The sequence below is a fragment of the Leucoraja erinacea genome, chromosome 40, assembly GCF_028641065.1.
Source record: "Leucoraja erinacea ecotype New England chromosome 40, Leri_hhj_1, whole genome shotgun sequence".
NCBI classification, from domain to species: domain Eukaryota; kingdom Metazoa; phylum Chordata; class Chondrichthyes; order Rajiformes; family Rajidae; genus Leucoraja; species Leucoraja erinaceus.
In genome coordinates, this window is record NC_073416.1 from 7,212,737 (window position 1) to 7,231,979 (window position 19,243).

Below are 19,243 nucleotides of genomic sequence, written 5' to 3' on the forward strand. Positions count from 1 at the left end.
GAGACAGTTCAAATATTCAATGGCACTTAAAATTTTAATACTTCCTCTCTTCAAAATGCTAGACGAATGAAAGATCTGATATTATCTCCACACAATGACAAGATATCAGATGTTTATTCCGTTGCTGGTGATCAGCAGAGGACAAATGTTGTGCTTTGTGCATCAACTATAAAAATGACAGCGCTCTCGAGAGACGGCAGATCTTTACCGTCCCAGGACATCCCATCCCCAGACCCTCGGGGCCAGCAGAGAGAGGGGCCGGTGACATCCCCTGGATGGCACAGCGGTAGTGATGCTGCCTCACAGCGCCAGGGACCCAGGGTTGATCCTATCTGTACAGAGTTTGTACATCATCCCTGTGACCTGCGTGGGTTTTCTCCGGGTGCTCTGGTTTCCTCCCACACTCCAAAGACGTGTAGGTTTGTAGGTTAATTAGCTTCTGTAATTTGTAAGTTGTTCCGAGTGTATGTAGGATCGTGGCAATAGGTGCAGGAGTAGGCCATTTGGCCCTTCGAGCCAGCACCGCCATTCATGGCTGATCATCCCCAATCAGTACCCCGTTCCTGCCTTCTCCCCATATCCCCTGACTCCGCTATTTTTAAGAGCCCTATCTAGCTCTCTCTTGAAAGCATCCAGAAAACGTGCCTCCACTGCCCACTGAGGCAGAGAATTCCACAGACTCACCACTCTCTGTGAGAAAAAGTGTTTCCTCGTCTCCGTTCTAAATGGCTTAATCCTTATTCTTAAACTGTGGCCTCTGGTTCTGGACTCCCCCAACATCGGGAACATGTTTCCTGCCTCTAGCGTGTCCAAACCCTTAACAATCTTATATGTTTCAATGAGATCCCCTCTCATCCTTCTAAACTCCGGAGTGTACAAGCCCAGCCACTCCATTCTCTCAGCATATGACAGTCCCGCCATCCCGGGAATTAACCTTGTAAACCTACGCTGCACTCCTTCAATAGCAAGAATGTCCTTCCTCAAATTAGGGGATCAAAACTGTACACAATACTCCAGGTGTGGTCTCACTAGGGCTCTGTCTCACTAGGGCTCTTGTTGTACTCGGTGTGGCTATTGCAACCAAGGCTGGAGCTGGCAAGTGCGTCCTTTTGCCCTCTCCACTTCTCACCCCTTCCCCACCCCACCCACATGGATCCACCTCTCAAATGTAGCTCTTGTTGACCCACCCCCCCCCCCTGCCCTTACCCAGTTCTCCCCGCTTCCTCCCCTGCAGAAGGACCTTCACACCCTACCCTTCCTTATCTCTACGTCTCCCTCTCCCGACTCTCAGTCTGAAAATGGGTCTCGACCCGAAACGTCACCCATTCCTTCTCTCCAGAGATGCTGCTGTCTGTCCCGCTGAGTTACTCCAGTACATTGTGTCAATCTTTGGTGTCAACCAGCATCTGCAGTTCCTTCGTGCTGCCTGACCCGCGGAGCTCCTTCAGAACTCTGTGTTTTGTTAAAGATTCTGTTGATCCGCATTGTTGGTTTGGTTATTTTACTCGTGCAGTTTATCCCAAGTTGCCTTGGCAACACATCTTAAGCTTTGGATCCAAGTGAATACAGAAAAGAATGCCCTTTCATGTGAGAGTCCTCAGACAGCCTCACTGTGGATAAGCCGACAGTAACACAATGGCAGCAGACAGTACTCCCCCCCCCCCCCCCCCCCATGTCATGGTGAGATACGTTGCCATGGAAAGGCGACACGTTGAAGATGGCCGTTGAACGCAGTGCGTGCCCAGTGACCCCAAGGACACGGTAGCACGCTGTCACCACCGCCAACGTCCAGCTATCCTGCCAGACACAAGGAACCGCAGATGCTGGAATCATGAGCAAAACACAAAGTGCTGGAGGAACTCAGCAGTCAGACAGTGTCTGTGGAGGGAATGGATAGGGGACGTTTCAGGCTGGGACCCTTCTTCATGACTACATTTCAGGTCATACACACAAAAAGCTGGAGTAACTCAGCAGTAAGACAGCATCTCTGGAGAGAAGGAATGGGTGACGTTTCCCAAAACATCATCTATTCCTTTTCTCCAGAGAAAACAAACCCACTGAGTTACTCCAGTTTTTTGTGTCTAGCTTTGGTTTAAACCAACATCTGCTGTTCCTTCCGAAACATTTCAGGTCAGGTCCCTTCATCAGACAGACAATATTTTGGGTCGGGTCTTCCCTTCTTCTGACTCGACAGATGATGTTTCGGGTCGGGTCCCGTCTGCATGACCATGTTTCAGGTTGGGACCCTTTTTCAGGATGATGTTTCAGGACCTGAAGTATGAAGCAGGGTCCCGACCTGAAACGTCGCCTGTCCATTCACGCCACAGATGCTGCCTGACCCGCTGAGTTCCTCCGCCACTTTGTGTTTTGCCCAATTATTCTTGGACCTGCTCATCTGGGCCTGTACTCGCTGGAGTTTACAACGATGAGGGGACACCTCTTTAGTCAGAGGGTGGTGAATCTGTGGAATTCATTGCCACAGACGGCTGAGGACGCAGTCAATGGATATTTGTGAGGCAGAGATTTTCAGATTCTCGATTAGTACGGAGGTCAAGGGTTATGGAACGAAGGCAGGAGAATGGGGTTGGGAGGGAAAGATAGATGAACAACAATTGAAGGGCGGAGTAGACTCAATGGGCCGAATGGCCTAATTCTGCTCCTAAGAACTGAACTCATGAACCTATCCACTCCTATTCTCAGCAAGGTGAAGACAAGTTGTGTGGGAGAGCCGGGTGTGGGGATCAACCACTCACCTGTGTGTCAGGGGGACCTCCTTCATCTCTAATCAGCAGCAAGTGGCTCTGACCATTGACATTGATTTCTTTCTTGTATCGACCACCTGGCAGACACAATGGAAAGGAGATGTTAAACCTGTTCAAGACAAATAGACGGCAATTATTTCTTCTCCCGACTGTTTCTGTTTTGCTGCTGCGACGCATGGGATGCAACGTCCGACCGGCTCAAACCTTGCGATGGAAGTCGGATGGGCACGGAAACAAATCAGTGTCACTGCTGGAACAAGCCCTTGACAAGCTCATTACTCCTCTGATGGGTTCAGCTGTGGCTCAGTGGGCCGCACTCTGGTGCCGGCGAGTCAAAGGTTGCCGAGCTTGTGCTGAACTCCACAGCTCTGAGCACAAGAGCTAAGGATGATGCTCCCGTCTAGTGATGAGGGAGGGCCGCACTGTGGGGGGGGGATGGGGGGGGCGGGGGTGGGGGGGGTGGGGGAGCACTGTGGGGGGGGGCGGGGGTGGGGGGGAGCACTGTGGGGGGGGGGGGGGGTGGGGGAGCACTGTGGGGGGGGGCGGGGTGGGGGGGGGGGGGGGGGGCGGGGGTGGGGGAGCGCTGTGGGGGGGGGGGGGCGGGGGTGGGGGAGCACTGTGGGGGGGGGGGGGTGGGGGGGTGGGGGAGCACTGTGGGGGGGGGGGTGGGGGGTGCGGGAGCACTGGGGGGGGGGGGGGGGGTGGGGGAGCACTGTGGGGGGGGGGGGGGGGGGGGCGGGGGTGGGGGTGGGGGGAGCACTGTGGGGGGGACGGGGGTGGGGGAGCACTGTGGGGGGGGGGGGGTGGGGGAGCACTGTGGGGGGGGCGGGGGTGGGGGGAGCACTGGGGGGGGGGGCGGGGGTGGGGGAGCACTGTGGGGGGGGCGGGGGCGGGGGGGAGCACTGTGGGGGGGGGGGGGGTGGGGGAGCACTGTGGGGGGGGGGGGGGGGGCACTGTGGGGGGGCGGGGGGGGGGGGTGGGGGAGCGGTGGGGGGTGTGGGGGTGGGGGGAGCACTGTGGGGGGGGGGGTGGGGGAGCACTGTGGGGGGGGGTGGGGGGGGCGGGGGAGCACTGTGGGGGGGGGGGAGCACTGTGGGGGGGGGTGGGGGTGGGGGAGCACTGTGGGGGGGGGCGGGGGGGGGGCACTGTGTGGGGGGGGGGGGTGGGGGGGGGCGTGGGGGGGGGGTGGTGAGGGGGGGGGGGGGGGGGGGGTGGAGGGGGGGTGGGGGGGGGGGGGGGGGGGGGGGGGGGGGGGGGGGGGGGGGGCGGGGGGGGGGGGGGGGGGGGGGGGGGGGGGGGGGGGGGGGGGGGGGGGGGGGGGGGTGGGGGGGGGGGGGGGGGGGGGGGGGGGGGGGGGGGGGGGGGGGGGGGGGGGGGGGGGGGGGGGGGGGGGGGGGGGGGGGGGGGGGGGGGGGGGGGGGGGGGGGGGGGGGGGGGGGGGGGGGGGGGGGTGTGGGGGGGGGTGGGGGGGGGGAGCACTGTGGGAGGGGTGGGGGGGTGGGGGAGCACTGTGGGGGGGCGGGGGTGGGGGGAGCACTGTGGGGGGGGCGGGGGGGGGGGAGCACTGTGGGGGGGGGGGGTGGGGGAGCACTGTGGGGGGGGCAGTACTGAGAGAGCGGGTAGTGTGCTGAGGGACTGTGTGTTGTGTTGTGTTGTGTTGTGTGTGTGTGTGTTTTTGCGCCTTGCCATTATAACCTTTATTGACAATAGATCAATATTATTCATTCCCTTTGCATTTGTTGGCACATTTGGCATGTCATCCAATTTGAAATGAGAAAATACTGCTGCGTTGACAAATGAAACATGCTTGGACGACTACAAGTGAGAGTGTGCGAGGGACTTCGGTATCCATGGGTCACGTAGGTCAATTATTTATCCCAAACTATTCACACTCCAAAAAAAGGATTTTGTTCTTTGCAGCAACACCATTTTAAAGCAAGGAGTACTTGGGACTCATGACTGGGACTAGTTTAAATGTCAGAACAAATCTTTTCACCCATGCTGGTGTACAGATAGATAAAGCCCACCACATCCAAGCTGCTCATACTACTGCCCTTCCAAGTTGACATTTTTATGGGCTAGTATGTAGCTAGTCGGGAGAGGCAGTACTCAGGGAGTGCCGCACTGCATGAAAGGCAGTGCAAAGGGAGCATTGAAATGTGGGAAGGGCAGTACTGACAGAGCACCACACTGCCAGAGGGATTGTGCTGAGATAACGTGGATGGTCACAGTCTTTCTCCCTAGGGCAAGGGAGTTGAAAACCCAATGACACAGGTTCAAGGTGAAAGGGGAAAGATTTAATAGGAACCTGAGGGGCAAGGTTTTCACAGAGGCTCGTGGGTATGTGGAACAAACTGCCAGAGGGTACATAGATAGAAAGGGCACAACTTCAATGTTTAAAATACACTTCGAAAGGTTTACAGGGATGAGGACCAAATGCAGATAAAATGGGACTAGCCCAGAAGGTACTTTGTTCAGCGTGGATCAGCCACACTGAATTGCCTGATTCCATGCTGCATAATTCCATGACATATTACAGGGGGTTGAGAGAGAATGCTAGATCAGCCATAATCGAATGGCGGAGCAGACTCAATGGGCCGAACAGCCCAATCCTGCTCCTATTTCTTACGATTTTAAGAGGATCCAATAATTGGTGGGATTCAGTACACATTTAACCCGCTGGAATAAAAACAAAAAACTTTGGTAAAATAATAAAACAGTATCAGCAATCCCCCCTCCCTCAAAATAACAATGTTAAAAATCAAAATCTGTTCCACAGTCAGAGTCTCGAGTCGCTCACAAAAATCGTTTGCACTAACTTCATAAAGTTAGAAATGGTCCAATTTGATGGGAAGGCTGCGTGCAGGCCAAGTAAATATACTGGGTCTGGAACAACGAAGCTGAGCTACAGGGAACTGCTGTGACTGCACCACATCCTGTCAGAAGTGAGCTTGTTTAACCGCATCCTGTTAAAGTGAAGCAGACTGTCTGAATAAAATCAATGTTCACTTTATACTGTCTCGCACGCTCCTTTCACAAATTAATAAAGAATTTTGTTTTTTAAATAACAACTCTCGCGCATTATCGATGAACTCCACTTCCAACCTCGGCAAGACCTCTTTGCTGGAGCTTTTATGTAACCCAGAACCACTTTAAAAAATGATTCTATCCGCCTTCCTTTGACAACATCTCTCAGTCCGCTCGGAAGCAGATTTTCTATGAGCCCTGTTAAATGTGTGTCTCCAGAACTGTGAGCGTCTCCCGAAATGGACCATTTGCCTCCCAGATGCAGGAGGTCCAGGGGCAGGAGACCAGAGTGGAAACAAGTGATGTGCTTCATTTCTATTGAACACCAGCGCTTGTTGTGAATATAAAGATCAACCAAGCTAAGGAAGGGCTAGGTGGGGCAGCAGCAGATCACATGATGAAAGCACCAGGGATATGTCTGACTAGAGACACAAGAGACTGCAGAGGTTGGGATCAAGTGCTGGAGGGACTCAGCGGGTCAGGCAGCATCTGTGCAGGGAATGAATAGATGACGTTTTGGGTCAAGATCATTCTTCAGATCAATGTAGAACTAGAGGGTGGGACGGTGGACGGAGGGAATGGAGACGAGCGTTAGATGAGGGGAACTAGTTGAGTCTCTGTTCCATGAAGAAGCGGAAGGCCTGAGACCTTCCTGTTGGGGAATGGAAGTGCCACAGTGTCGGAGAGAGAGTGCTGAGAACTTCAACTCAGTTGATTAATATGTGACACTTCAGCAAACATCTTTTGCAAGTTTAGACACAATAACACAAGACCTGTACAGTATTAGCAACCCACAGCTACCTCTTCCTAAAACTCAAATTAATAAGAACACCTTCTTCAACAAATCAATGTGGGGCATCCTTTAAACTTGCTCATGTGCTCATTTAGCTCCCAATCACTGCTCTCAGCAGTTGTCCAAACAAACAGCGCCAACCTGACTGACCTCACGTAGTCGGGGGAAGATTTTTGCATTCTCTCTTGAACAAGGTGTTTGTTCTTTTACCGCTGCGGATGGACGTGTGTGTGTGTGTGTGTGTGTGTGTGTGTGTGTGTGTGTGTGTGTGTGTGTGTGTGTGTGTGTGTGTGTGTGTGGGTGTGTGTGGGTGTGTGGGTGTGTGTGGTGTGTGCGTGCGTGTGTGTCTGTGTGTGTGTGTGTGTGTGTGTGTGTGTGTGTGTGTGTGTGTGGGTGTGTGGTGTGTGTGTGTGGGTGTGGGGTGTGTGGGTGGTGTGTGTGTGTGTGTGTGTGGTGTGTGTGTGTGGTGTGTGTGTGTGTGTGGTGTGTGGGTGTGTGCGTGTGTGTGTCTGTGGGTGTGTGTGTGTGTGTGTGTGTGTTGTAGTTGACAGTGTAGTAAGGATGTCATTGTTCTATCTGGGACATATCACAATAAACCACTCTTGACTTGATTCTTTACTCCCATCCTCCAGAGTACTAGGTATCAAGACGCCAGCATCAGGTGTGATGTACAAATGAGAAGGTTTGCATTTATATGGCACCAAATAACATCCCATAGAACCAATGAACCTTTAATCACCTCAGCACACTTCAAAGGAGCTCACAGCTAGTGAAGCACACATACTGTTGTTGTGCAGGAAACATTGGAGTCAATTTACACACAGCAACATCCCCAATACAGCAAACAGATGATAATGAAATCGTCTGTGTTTTAGGGACATGGGTGATGAATATGTTTTGTCCTGGGGTTCAGAGTTTCATCTTCCTGAGATACAGGACCAGCATTCTGGCCATTTCGTTAGTCCAGCTTTTTGTGTCTGTCATCAACTTCCTAAAACACAGGAGTCAAATTCCACAATCGCATGTAATAGAAACACAGTTTGACTAAAGCTGGAACCTCTGCAAATAGCACCCAGAACAACAGCTTCTTTAGCAAAAGGCAAATGGAGTTCCACTAAACAAACGTGTTGGTTGCTCCTAGCGTCTTAGGTGAAGAGTTGATTTGGACAGTTGTCTATCCCCGCAAGGAATCCGCAAAACAGCCACAGGATCTGGAATCAGACGCTGTGAATTTCTCCGCTTATTCCATTATAGACCATTTTGACTACAGGCCTGCCTTGGGAATCACAACGTGAAAAGCCCACGGCAAACATTAAAGATCAATTCCTTTTGTTTGTTTAAAGCTCGTGGAGTGCCTTGGGACAACGTTCTGCCATATTCAAAGTGCTCTGGAGTCACAGAAAGCTTCTGACACGGGTGGGGGCTGCTCAGCCTGTCGTTCCTGTACTAGCCGACAAAGCGCTTCCGAGTCTAATCCCGCCCTCCACCAATGGCTCCATTTCGTCCAGGTCACGGCTCTTCCACGTTCTTTCTGAGCGTGATCAAAGTTTCTGCTCCCAACACATTTCAGGCTAATATAGGTTTTCCTCACCACAGCTCTCATCCTTTGACCAATTATTGATTGTTGCAGAATTATTTGTGTTTTTATAGAGATACAACATGGAAACAGACCCTTCGACCCACCAAGACCAAGCCCACCATCGATCACTCGTTCACACCAGTTCTATGTCCTCAACACTTTCACATCCACTCCCTACACACTAGGGGGCAATTTACAGAGGTCAATAAACTTACAAACCTTGGTTCTTGGTTCTTGGTTACTTGGTCCTCCAAAATATTCCAACTGGAATTTAAACTGGAGGTGGTGAAGGGTTATTGGGAAGGGTTAAGCCAGAAAGGGTTATTGGGAAGAAAGAGCTACTTAAAATTTAGTTGCATCTGGTTGGGTAACTATAGTTTGGTGCAGATTATTCCATGCTTTAATTGTGCGTGCGAAGAAACCTGCACGTCTTTTGAGTGTGGGAGGAAACCGGAGCACCCGGAGTTCACAGGGAGAACGTACAAACTCCACACAGACAGCACGCAAGGTTAGGATGGAACCCAGGTCTCTGGCGCTGTGAGGCAGCAGCTCTACCAGCTGGGATGGCGAATCGTGTTATCACATCCAAGGTCACCATGCACTGAATTGTGTTCAAAATATTCCACGGGACAGGTTAGTGTAGCAGTGGTGCAGCTGGTATAGGCAGAGAAGCAGCTTCCACCCTGACTTGCCTGTGTGGAGTTCTCCTGCTTCCCCTGTGACTGCGTGGCTTTCCTCCAGATGTTCCCTTGTCCTAAAGACATGCGGGCTTGTCAGTTCATTGGCCCACTGGAAATTGCCCCCCGGTGTGTCAGGAGTGAATGGGAAAGTGGGATAGCATAGAGCTAGCGTGATCGGGCGATCGATAGTCGGCGTGGACTCGGTGGGCCGAATGGCTTGTTTCCGTGCTGTATCTCTAAACTAAACTACCCGATCGTTAGGGGGGGGGGAGAGAAATGTTGAAAATATGAACGTGAGCTGTTGAAACATGTCTCCCACTGACAGTGTGTTGGTGAAGAACTTCACCTGCCCCCAGGGGCTGTGCCCTATCACACGTCAGAGATGTATTTTACTTCCCGGTCGTGTTCAGCGGGTGTAAATCTACTTCGATCTCCCCTAAGCAGGAAGTCCTTGTTTGGCAGCAACAGCTTTCAGCTTCGATAGACGAGTTAGTCAGGTTGGACACAAAATGCTGGATTAACTCAGCAGGTCGGGCAGCATCTCTGGAGAAAAGGAAGAGGTGATGTTTCTTCAGACTGAGAGTCAGGGGAAAGGGAAACTAGAGATATAGACTATGATATAGAGAGAGATATAGAACAAATGAATGAAAGATATGCAAGAAGGTAACGATGATAAAGGAAACAGGCAACTTGTTAGCTGTGGCCGAGGTGAAAATGAGTTATAGACAATGAAAGTTAACAAGACCGCTTTGAAGCTAGTACAACGACTTGGGTGGGGGAGAGACAGAGACAGAGGGGATGTAGACATCACCTATTCCTTTTCTCCAGAGATGCTGCCTGACCCGCTGAGTTACTCTAGCTTTTTGTGTCTATCATTGGTTTAAACCAGCATCTGCAGTTCCTTCCAGTCGGGCTATCTGGGCACCTGTTGCTGACACCTGGTTCTGTCCAGAACAAGGGGCCACAGTTTAAGAATAAGGAGTAAGCCATTTAGAACGGAGACGAGGAAACACTTTTTCTCACAGAGAGTGGAATTCTGTGGAATTCTCTGCCTCAGAGGGCGGTGGAGGCCGGTTCTCTGGATGCCTTCAAGAGAGAGCTGGATAGGGATCTTAAAAATAGCGGAGTCAGGGGATAAGGAGAGAAGGCAGGAACGGGGTACTGATTGGGGATGATCAGCCATGATCACATTGAATGGCGGTGCTGGCTCGAAGGGCCTGAATGGCTGACTCCTGAACCTATTGTCTATTGTCTATTGACACCACCCTTAGGTGTGTTGCCAGCTTGCCTTGCTGGAGCTAGTCAGTTGGGCATTGACCCTAAAGCAAACGTGCGCTTCTCATTGTGAGTTTAACATGAGATGTGCACACGGGCAGAGCATTAGCAATGTATTAAACCTTAATTACTTCAATATTTCTTACCTGGAGGCCTTGAGGGAATGATGCGTTCAGTGGAAAGATCCATTATTGTGGTTGAAATACGAGCTCAGGTCCATTGAGCCCATTGGCCTCACAAAGAATATTTAAGGTTAATTGATTAACCATTGAGTTTGACGAGCTGTTGGCCATTATTAGCAAGTTGCCACTTCAATGGCACAAGCACAACAACTTTTCCTGTGCTGTTTGGTTTTAATCGCTCGGTTTAAGGGGGCTCCACTCTCATGAGCAACTTGCTCCTGAACCGAAGATAGACACAAAAAGCTGGAGTAACTCAGCAGGGCAGACAGCATCTCTGGAGAAAAGGAATAGATGACGTTTCGGGTTGAGGCCCTTCTGCAGGCAGGAAAAGGGTCTCGAACAGAAACGTCACCTTTTCCTTTTCTCCAGAGATGCTGTCTGCCCCGCTGAGTTACTCCAGCTTTTTGTGTCTGCCAACGTGTACGCACTTTTCAGTTTCTCCCGACACATTTTGTTGGCTCCTGAACCTCCCGCAGTCACTGGGCGGATGCCATGTCCCGCCAGTCCCCGTTTGAAGATGTTGTGGCCTTGGCAGCCTGCCCACCCTGCCAGCCTGAGCCCACCCTGCCAGCCTGTGCCCACCCTGCCAGCCTGCGCCCACCCTGCCAGCCTGTGCCCACCCTGCCAGCCTGTGCCCACCCTGCCAGCCTGTGCCCACCCTGCCAGCCTGTGCCCCCCCCTGCCAGCCTGTGCCCACCCTGCCAGCCTGCGCCCACCCTGCCAGCCTGCCTGTGCCCACCCTGCCAGCCTGTGCCCACCCTGCCAGCCTGTGCCCACTCTGCCAGCCCCCCATCTCTCCTCACACATCACCATCTTCCACGACTAGGCCCCTCCGCGATGCCCGATTCCCCAGGCTAGAAGAGGGCAATGGCTATGAAATCACCGGTTACAAATCTGTTACAAATCTCCTATTTTAAATGGAAATGAACAAATGAATACATTTCAGGACAACCATGAATTAGAGCTCTTTAAGCATGGCCACCGATCTCCAGGAATGAAAGATTCATTTGCTGTGCATTCAAAGTCCACGTTTCCTTCGTTGCTTTGAAGAGTTTCCTTTTGAAAACACTGGAGCTGGCTCGAAGGGCCGAATGGCCTACTCCTGCACCTATTGTCTATTGTCTGGAGTGGAAGATTGCAACCTTCACGTGGTCCGCCCTGTTTTGACTAATGCAACCAAACCGGCGTGCACAATCAAATAAGATCAAATAGAACAAGTTGTCCTCCAACTTTAGGCTGTGCACGCCATACACAAGAAGATGAAGTCTATTGTCTATTGCTGCTATCTCTAAAGTCTAAAGCTCCAATGAATGGCCCGGTCCATGGAAATTAACACTGCTCGTCTTTGAAGTATTACCAGAGTCTGAAGAAGGGTCACCACTCAAAATGTCACTTATCCATAACCTCCAGAGATGCTGCCTGACCTGTTGAGTAACTCCAACACCTAGTGGTTCTAGAATCATACTATTACCTTACATGAAAGCTAGAATTGCTAAGCACTCAGAGGTATGAAGGCACTTACCTTCTGGAGACTCATCCCGGATATAAGTGCCGGTCAGATATCGATGGACAAGGGCAGATTTGCCACTGCGCAGACTGCCAACCAATCCCTGCATAGATTCAAACAAGTTTACTGTCATAGAAACCAGGGTGGAATGAAGTTCCGTGTTCACACGAAGCTCACACAGTGAACTGTAGACACACAGTAATGACAAACACAACAATAACCGAACTTTATCTTGCACTAAATGTTGGACACGTTATCCTTTATCTGTGGACAGCTTGATTGTAATCATGTATACTCTTTTCTTTAGCACGCAACAATAAGCTTTCCACTGTCCCTCGGTACACATGACAATCATATAAACTAAAATGTAACGGCGAGTGCAAGGCAAGATTGTAGCGTGCACGAATTTTAAAGAACGATAATGGAATGAGGTATAGTTACGATTATGTGGCTCCATCTCCGGGATTGGACTTCTGCCGCAGAGATGTACGGGACTGAGCCCGCGGGGGGTGGGGGAACGCACCGAGTTCTGGTCAAACCGGCCGTTAAAAGCATTGGGCTCATTCGGTGGAGGAGTGTGTTAGTGTGCGGCGATTGCTGGTCGGCACAGATTCAGCGGGCCGAAGGGCCTGTTTCCACGCTGCATCTCTGAACTAAACTAAACTCTGTAAGCCTGGTTTTTACAGATGACGCACAAGTCTGAGCCATGAGCTCATTTGTACTGTGTGGGAATGAACTGCAGATGCTGGTTTACACCGAGGATAGATACAAAGTGCTGGAGTAACTCAGCGGGTCAGGCAGCATCTCTGGATAGAAGGAATGGGTGACGTTTCGGGTTGCCATCATCACAGCCAAAATGGCACCCGCAGGTCCTGGGACCGAGGAGCAAAGAAAACAGGACAAACTTACCAAGCGGAGCTCCGGAACCGAGCGGCTTAACGTCCATTCCTGACTGTTCACAAAGGCCTCTGAGGAGGAATGAAAACAACTGGGTTAGCAGTGAAAGAGGAGGGAACAACTGGATGTCAAATGCAACCTGAAGATTATACTTGGGAGCTGCTCACATCGTCCCCAATAAATGTCGAGGGATAATAATCGTGGCAAAAATCTTTCAATGTTTTCAAACAGCTACAAACGTTGGCAAAGGGGAGACACAGAGCACAGTCTATAGTTCTCAGCATTGTAGCGCACCATCTCCACAGACAAGGTCCAATGTCCGCAATGGGGTAGAGGTGAATCGGATGGTTCCCCAGCTTCGAGAGGAAGAAACTGTTCCTGAGGCTTTCGAGCTTCTGTACCTTCCGCTGGACCGGAGCGGGGAGAAGAAGGAGTGACAGGGGTGGGATAAGTCTTTGATTATGCCGACAATCTTCCCATCCTCGCAGGATAGTGTTGTGATGATGATATCTAGAGGAATAACGGCAGCAACTTCAGGGCAATCAGACGAACGTCGGCAGTGGGAAAATGTCCAGGGACAAAAATCTGGGACAATATTAAAGTGGCATTTTGAAAAGCCAAGGGACAATAAAAGAAAAACAGCACGGAAAAAGAGCACGTAAAGAACATAATAATACACATCCTTAAGGTGGGAAGGATGGGAAGAGAGAGACCCAGAGGTTCAGGCATGGAGGTCTTTGAACAACATGTAGAAAAGACTGACAATAAAAAAGAGCATATAGAATTTGGGACATTATTAATGGACTATAAATGCGAGGACTTTGTACTAAACCTAACATAAAATATTCGCTGACCCTCTGCTAGAAGACAGAATTCAGTGTGTAGGAAGGAACTGTAGATGCTGGTTTACACCAAAGATTTACCCACAAAATGCAGGAGTAACCCAGCGGGTCAGGCAGCATCTGTGGAGAACATGGATAGGTGACGTTTCACAGAGTGCTGGTGTAACTCAGCGGGTCAGGCAGCATCTGTGGAGAACATGGATAGGTGACGTTTCACAGAGTGCTGGAGTAACTCAGCGGGTCAGGCAGCATCTGTGGAGAACGTGGATAGGTGACGTTTCACAGTGCTGGAGTAACTCAGCGGGTCAGCCATGCAGCATCTGTGGAGAACATGGATAGGTGACGTTTCAGGCTGAGATACTTTTTCAGACTTTAGCTTCACAATTTGCACAATCCTTTTCTCTCACACCTTCTGTCTTTTCAGCGCTAGTCTTTGTCCAAACATCTGCCCATCAACCCCCCCCTCACCTGTATCCACCTATTACAAACCAGGCTTTAACCTGCCCCTCCTCTATTCCAGCTCCCCCCCCCCCCCCCCCCCCCCCCCCCCCCCCCCCCCCCCCCCCCCCCCCTCACTATTAGTCTGAAGAAAGCTCCCGACCCGAAACGTCACCTATCCATTTTCACCAGAGATGTGTAGGAAGCAACTGCAGATGCTGATTCACATCAAAGAAAGACACAAAATGCTGGATTAACTCAGCGGGTCAGGCAGCAAGCATCTCTGGAGAGAAGGAATGGGTGACATTTCACATCGCGACCCTTCTTCCAGAGATGCTGCCTGACCTCCACATTTTGTGTCTATTGTTGGTATAAACCAGCATCTGTGGGTACTTTTCATTCGCATAAAAGGATGAGTTGTTGTGGCCTGGAATAAATAGCCCCAAAAGGGTGATTCAACAGGAACTTTCAAAGGGGAATTGGATAAGTTTTTGAAGGGTTAAATGTTCTGGGTCAAGGAGAAAGAGCAGGCAGTGAGAATCGTTGAAATGCTCTTGCAAAGAGCTGTCACAGGCATAATTGATAAGATCAAGACAGAATCAAATAATGTTCAGACAGAACACCTTTGCTCTGCACAGCAATAAAGAACCTTCAGACAATTACCTCAGCAACCCAAGCTAAAATGTGAGCGCGGTGCTCAATTAGTCCAGTAATGATGTGTGCCTCAAGGTTACACAGGGCATCTCATTGAAACCAGTTCATTAGAAAACAATGTTTGTTCATGAACACTGAATTAGTATTTGACATCAGAGTCATTTTTATGAATGATAAAAATGATTGATGGACTTCATAAACATAGCCTAAAAGGCAAGGTGGGGTAAAGTACATGTAGAGGAGGCGTTTTTAAACTGGAGAGGGAAACCAGAACTCGGGGTCGAGGCCTGGGTTAACGTATGAGGAGCGTTTGATAACACAGGGCCTGTACTCGCTGGAGTTTAGAAGGATGAGGGGGGGATCTCATTGAAACGTACCGATAGAGAGGACATGGAGAGGTTGTTTCCACTATTGGGAGAGTCTAGGACCAGAGGGCACAGCCTCAGAATCAAAGGACGTACCTTTAGAATGGAGATGAGGAAGAATTTCTTTAGCCAGGTGGTGAATCTGTGGAATCCATTGCCAGAGCCGGCTGTGGATGCCAAGTCAATGGGTATTTTAAAGCGGAGATCGACAGGTTCTTGATCAGTAAGGATATCAAAGGTTATGGGGAGAAGGCCGGGGAATGGGGTTGAGAGGGAAAAAATAGATTAGCCATAACCGAATGGTGGAGCAGACTCGATGGGCCGAATGGCCTAATTCTGCTCCTATGTCTTATGGGCCGTTTATAAAAATAGGTAACTAGTAAATTCAATGGGAAGTTGGGAAGAAACATCTTCACCCAGAGAGTTGTTTAAGAAGGAACTGCAGATGCTGGAAAATTCGAAGGTAGACAAAAATGTCACCTATTCCTTCGCTCCATAGATGCTGCCTCACCCGCTGAGTTACCCCAGCATTTTTTATCTTAACCACCACAGCAATTTGCCAGTGATACCAAGGTCCACACACTCCCTGTTCACAGTGTGGTCACATCAGCTTCCACAAATCTTACACATTCTCTACATTCTTACTTGGGGATGGAAACATGTGAATGTGTCACTCGTAGTTGTAACCTTGCTGTGCTGGCAAGTCCAAACTCTAGTTCATGACTTCATAAGTGATAGGAGTAGAATTAAGCCATTTGGCCAATCAGGTCTACTCCGCCATTCAATCATGGCTGATCTATCTCTCCCTCCTAACCCCATTCTCCTGCCTTCTCCCCATAACCCCTGACACCCTTATTAATCAAGAATCTATCTCTTCCTGCCTTAAAAATATCCATTGACTTGGCCACCACAGCCTTCTGTGGCAATAAATTCCACAGATTCAATAGACAATAGACAATAGGTGCAGGAGTAGAGGCCATTTGGCCCTTCGAGCCAGCACCGCCATTCAATGTGATCATGGCTGATCATCCCAAATCAGTACCCCGTTCCTGCCTTCTCCCCATATCTCCTGACTCCGCTATTTTTAAGAGCCCTATATAGCTCTCTCTTGAAAGCATCCAGAGAACCGGCCTCCACCGCCCTCTGAGGCAGAGAATTCCACAGACTCACCACTCTCTGTGAGAAAAAGTGTTTCCTCGTCTCCGTTCTAAATGACTTACTCCTTATTCTTAAACTGTGGCCCCTGGTTCTGGACTTCCCCAACATCGGGAACACGTTTCCTGCCTCTCGTGTGTCCAAGCCCTTAATAATCTTATTTGTTTCAATCCTCTCATCCTTCTAAACTCCAGAGCGTACAAGCCCAGCTGCTCCATTCTCTCAGCATATGACAGTCCCGCCATCCCGGGAATTAACCTTGTAAACTTACGCTGGGCTCCCTCAATAGCAAGAATGTCCTTCCTCAAATTAGAGGATGAAAACTGCACACAATACTCCAGGTGTGGTCTCACTAGGGCTCTGCACAACTCCAGAAGGACCTCTTTGCTCCTATATTCGATTCCTCTTGTTATAAAGGCCAACATGTCACTTGTTATAAAGGCCAACATGCCACTGCCTGCTGTACCTGCATGCTTAATTTCATAGACTGATGTACAAGGACCCCCAGATCACCTTTTCCCAACTTGACGCCATTTAGATAGTCCTCACCACCCTCTTACTAAAGAAACTCCCCCTCATCTCCTTCCTGAAGAAACGTCCTGTAATTCTGAGGCTGTGACCTCTCCCACCAGTGGAAACATCCTCTCCACATCCACTCTGTCCAGGTGTATTGTACGCTCCAGCAGAATCTCAGCTTGTACAAGGTAAGGAGAGCTCAGACCCAGCTGTGGACAAGATCAAACACCAGGGAGCAGATATTTTGACAGCGCCAGTGGAGAGGTCATGAAACAAACAGAGAGTTTCCACCCTGCTGCACGAGCAAAATCCAGCAGATATACTGGGGTCTGCAACTGCTTGTTGAAGGTGAACAAGGAGGAAATGTCCAGACTGTGCTAATATTCAAGCAATGCTGTGCAGGGAACGTGTGCCATTGATGCTGATGAAAGTTATTGATTTGGAACACAAACTTTGCTTCTCTCTCCACATGTCCTGCCGGATCCACCCGTTTATTTTCGTTTAGAGATACAGCGCGGAAACAGTCCCTTCAGCCTGGCCGCCATTGATCATCCGTTAGTTCTACTCACTTAGTTCTGTCTTCTCCCGTAACCGTTGACACCCTGACTAATCAAGAACCTATCAATCTCCGCTCTAAAGATACCGAATGACTTGGCCTCCACAGCCGTCAGTGGCAAGGAATTCCACAGATTCACCACCCTCTGGCTGAAGAAATTCCTCCTCATCTCCATTCTAAAGGTACGACCTTTGATGGCCTCTGGCCCTAGACTCACCCATGACTGGAAGCATCCTCTCCACATCCACTCCACCTCAGTCACAGCGTGAGAAGGGACCAGATTATCGGTATCTAATGCGTTTAATAGGTAGGTATCAAACTTCCTTGCTGTTACACCGTGAGCACCAGCCTGGAGTTCTGCACTCGTGTCTTCAAAGCGAGAGGCATCAACCTCCCTACTTACGAGGCAAAGCATGACTCACCAAACCACAGATGAAGCAACCATTACACTCTCAGGAACCAATGTAATCTCAAGAGGTTTTCATGTAACTGAACTAGAATCCAGTCTCATTTTCCCCAAAGAGGAGCATAATTGAGAGTAGTAATGTGCAGTAAAATAGATTTATGCACCCTCTACTTGGCACCAGTCCATTGCTGAGAGAGAGATTTATCTTCTAGTTCCTCAGGCGTCAGACAATGGCATGCAAGTGCTTGTGTTTTCACTGTAAGTGGGCAGCAAGTGCGCTATAAACAGAAACGAGGATTTATTTTAGTTGCATATAAATCAATTGACATCTAAAAGCTCCCATTATAGCTCGGGCATACCATGAGGGATCTCAGTGATTGTATTTTGTCATCTCCAGGGAATGGAGTGAAGTTGAATCCTATTTGTTTAACTGGTATCCAGAGTCCTACGCTCGTGAAAGCCGATGAGGGGAAAGAGTCATTAATGCACAGAAAGTATCCGCAACAGAAGTGTGCAGAAGCAAGGTGCAGCTCAGGACACGGCTGAGGGCAAGACAGACGATGCAACCCAATGAAGAGCAACCAGAGAGCAGTGCTGAACTACTATCTACCTCATAGGTGACCCTTGGACTATCCTTGATTGGACTTTGCTGGCTTTACCTTGCACTAAATGTTGTTCCCTTTTCATGTATCTGCACACTGTGAATGTCTCGATTGTAATCACGTATTGTCTTACCGCTGACTGGCTAGCACGCGACAAAAGGTTTTCACTGTACCTCGGTACACGTGACAATAGACTAAATCTAACACTAAGAGGGTAATATTGCTACGGATTCATCAATACCTTCAGGATTCTCGCACTAAACAGATTCACCGCCCGGTATTAATCTCCTGCCACTCTTTGAAGACCTGGGTTCTGTTTCTGTGTCCCAATTGCAGAAGTCATCAATCAATTTGAACGGAGTTGACCCAAAATAAAAGCGATTTGCTTTCTTTATGGGGAACTGTAAAAAGGGCAAACGCAGAGAAAGCGGCTTTGTGGAGCTCAGACACAGTTAACCTGACACTGGAGCAGGGATTGAACACTCACACTGAACACATGGAAGGTTGTCCCTTCCCCAGAGTGAAGAGTAAAACCATCCACCTCACGGTCGCTGGTCGGCGCGGACTCGGAAGGCCGAAGGGCCTGTTTCTGCGCTGTATCTCAACAGTAAAGTCTAAAGTTCACATTGGAACACAACTGTCCCAGATTAAATAAAAGCATCTCAGATCCTTGGCGCAGATCCTAAAGATTATGCCTTGGGTTCACAGGGAAACGATGAGAGAAACATTCGTATCATTTAAATTCAAATTTATTCTCTCTTTGCATGAAGCACGGAAGCAGCTTCAACTGAAGCCTCCAATTATAGGTAATTACAGAGAGGTGTGTGTGTGTGTGTGTGTGTGTGTACGGGGCTGCCAGCATTGCACAAACTCACGCTATCCAACCAGAAACCTGGAAAGTGCAGACAACCGTTTATTAATGAGATACAGTCAGCATCAGGTAGGTTCAGCGAGCTTGTTGAGAGGGAAATGACCAAAGATCCTATAGCGGAGCAAGATAGAGACCA

The 19,243-nt window shown here is 49.9% G+C and overlaps 1 protein-coding gene across 5 annotated transcripts in view; it reads right to left on the minus strand.

Moving 5' to 3' along the window:
• The window catches only part of LOC129714769 (arf-GAP with GTPase, ANK repeat and PH domain-containing protein 1-like), a 109,864-nt gene that overhangs the window by 38,216 nt on the left and 52,405 nt on the right, over window positions 1–19,243 (minus strand). For all 5 annotated transcript variants that reach the window (XM_055664604.1, XM_055664605.1, XM_055664601.1 and 2 more), the window contains exons 2-4: window positions 12,715–12,773; window positions 11,821–11,908; window positions 2,754–2,839 (exon numbers count right to left, since the gene is read on the minus strand). In XM_055664604.1, coding sequence (XP_055520579.1) covers window positions 2,754–2,839; window positions 11,821–11,908; window positions 12,715–12,773 — 233 coding nt within the window. The remainder of the gene's footprint in view (window positions 1–2,753; window positions 2,840–11,820; window positions 11,909–12,714; window positions 12,774–19,243) is intronic.